This window comes from Galeopterus variegatus, unplaced genomic scaffold, assembly GCF_000696425.1.
Source record: "Galeopterus variegatus unplaced genomic scaffold, G_variegatus-3.0.2 Scaffold5350, whole genome shotgun sequence".
In the NCBI taxonomy this organism is placed as follows: Eukaryota; Metazoa; Chordata; class Mammalia; order Dermoptera; family Cynocephalidae; genus Galeopterus; species Galeopterus variegatus.
The window spans coordinates 131,085-132,946 of record NW_007731461.1 but is presented as its reverse complement, the minus strand read 5'-3'; the positions used below and the strand labels follow the sequence as shown (position 1 = coordinate 132,946).

General features: G+C 57.4%; 1 protein-coding gene across 1 annotated transcript in view; it reads left to right on the top strand.

The window, feature by feature from the left end:
- The window catches only part of EPHA2 (EPH receptor A2), a 23,635-nt gene that overhangs the window by 9,711 nt on the left and 12,062 nt on the right, over positions 1-1,862 (top strand). The window contains exons 2-3 of the mRNA XM_008589284.1: positions 200-355; positions 468-800. Of these exons, the coding sequence (XP_008587506.1) occupies positions 200-355; positions 468-800 (489 nt within the window). The remainder of the gene's footprint in view (positions 1-199; positions 356-467; positions 801-1,862) is intronic.

The window sequence follows — 1,862 nt, the reverse complement described above, 5'->3', positions numbered from 1 at the left end:
AGGCACTTCCTGGGTACCCAGCACATGCTAGGTGCTTGTGGTACATTTTCTCATCCTAAGACATTTTGCCAATGAGAAAACAGTTCTGTAGAGATTTAGCGACTTGCTGGGTCCCACAGTGAGGGAATGGGACCGTCACTTGGGGTGGGAACAGATTAAACTGATGTCCTTGTGCCCAATCTGTCCCTGTGCCTGCTAGCCTGCTCACCTGGATTTTTCAAGTCTGAGGTATCCGAGAGCCCCTGCTTGGAGTGCCCTGTGCACACCCTGCCGTCCCCTGAGGGTGCCACCAACTGCGAGTGTGAGGAAGGCTACTTCCGGGCCCCTCAGGACCCACTGTCAATGCCCTGCACACGTGAGTCTTGCAGTGGTTCAGGGAGGGGTGACTGAGGGGAGCGTGGCGTGGTGGTTGACACGTCCAGGGCCACCTGGGTCTGGCTGGGCACTGACTTCTACCCCGGGTGCAGGCCCACCCTCTGCCCCACACTACCTCACGGCTGTGGGCATGGGTGCCAAAGTGGAGCTGCGCTGGACGCCCCCCCAGGACAGCGGGGGCCGTGAAGACATCGTCTACAGTGTCACCTGCGAACAGTGCTGGCCCGAGTCCGGCGAGTGCGGGCCCTGCGAGGAGAGCGTGCGCTACTCGGAGCCACCGCACGCGCTGACCCGTACCAGCGTGACGGTCAGTGACCTGGAGCCCCACATGAACTACACCTTCGCCGTGGAGGCCCGCAATGGCGTCTCGGGCCTGGTGACCAGCCGCAGCTTCCGTACCGCCAGTGTCAGCATCAACCAGACAGGTGAGGCCCTGGGGTGGCAACAGTGCCCTATGGGGCCTGCCCAGGTGGGACTTAAGGAGGATGGCCACCAGCCCTTGGCTGTGTCCAGAGAGAGGCAGCAGAGCTAGTGGTTACAAGTGCAGTCTCTGGAGCCCCTTCAGAGCTCTGTGACCGTAGGCAGGTTACTTAACCTGTCTAGGCTTTGGTTTTCCATGTGTAAAGTGGGGTGGATAATAGAGCTGTTGAGAGGATTTAATAAGATATTATATACAAGGCTCTTAGAACAGTGCCTGGTCCCTAGAAAGATTGAACAAGAGTTGGTTATTGTTTTATTTTTATTATTGAATGTCCCTCTGATGTGCCAGCCCCAGTAGTAGGGCCAGAGTGGGGACCCAGGACAGCGGGGGCCGTGAAGACATCGTCTACAGTGTCACCTGCGAACAGTGCTGGCCCGAGTCCGGCGAGTGCGGGCCCTGCGAGGAGAGCGTGCGCTACTCGGAGCCACCGCACGCGCTGACCCGTACCAGCGTGACGGTCAGTGACCTGGAGCCCCACATGAACTACACCTTCGCCGTGGAGGCCCGCAATGGCGTCTCGGGCCTGGTGACCAGCCGCAGCTTCCGCACCGCCAGTGTCAGCATCAACCAGACAGGTGAGGCCCTGGGGTGGCAACAGTGCCTTATGGGGCCTGCCCAGGTGGGACTTAAGGAGGATGGCCACCAGCCCTTGGCTGTGTCCAGAGAGAGGCAGCAGAGCTAGTGGTTACAAGTGCAGTCTCTGGAGCCCCTTCAGAGCTCTGTGACCGTAGGCAGGTTACTTAACCTGTCTGGGCTTTGGTTTTCCATGTGTAAAGTGGGGTGGATAATAGAGCTGTTGAGAGGATTTAATAAGATATTATATACAAGGCTCTTAGAACAGTGCCTGGTCCCTAGAAAGATTGAACAAGAGTTGGTTATTGTTTTATTTTTATTATTTAATGTCCCTCTGATGTGTCAGCCCCAGTAGTAGGGCCAGAGTGGGGGCCTGGGGCTCTGTGGTCTGGAGCTGAAACTGAAGGATCCCAGGTTAGGGTCTAAAGAGCCT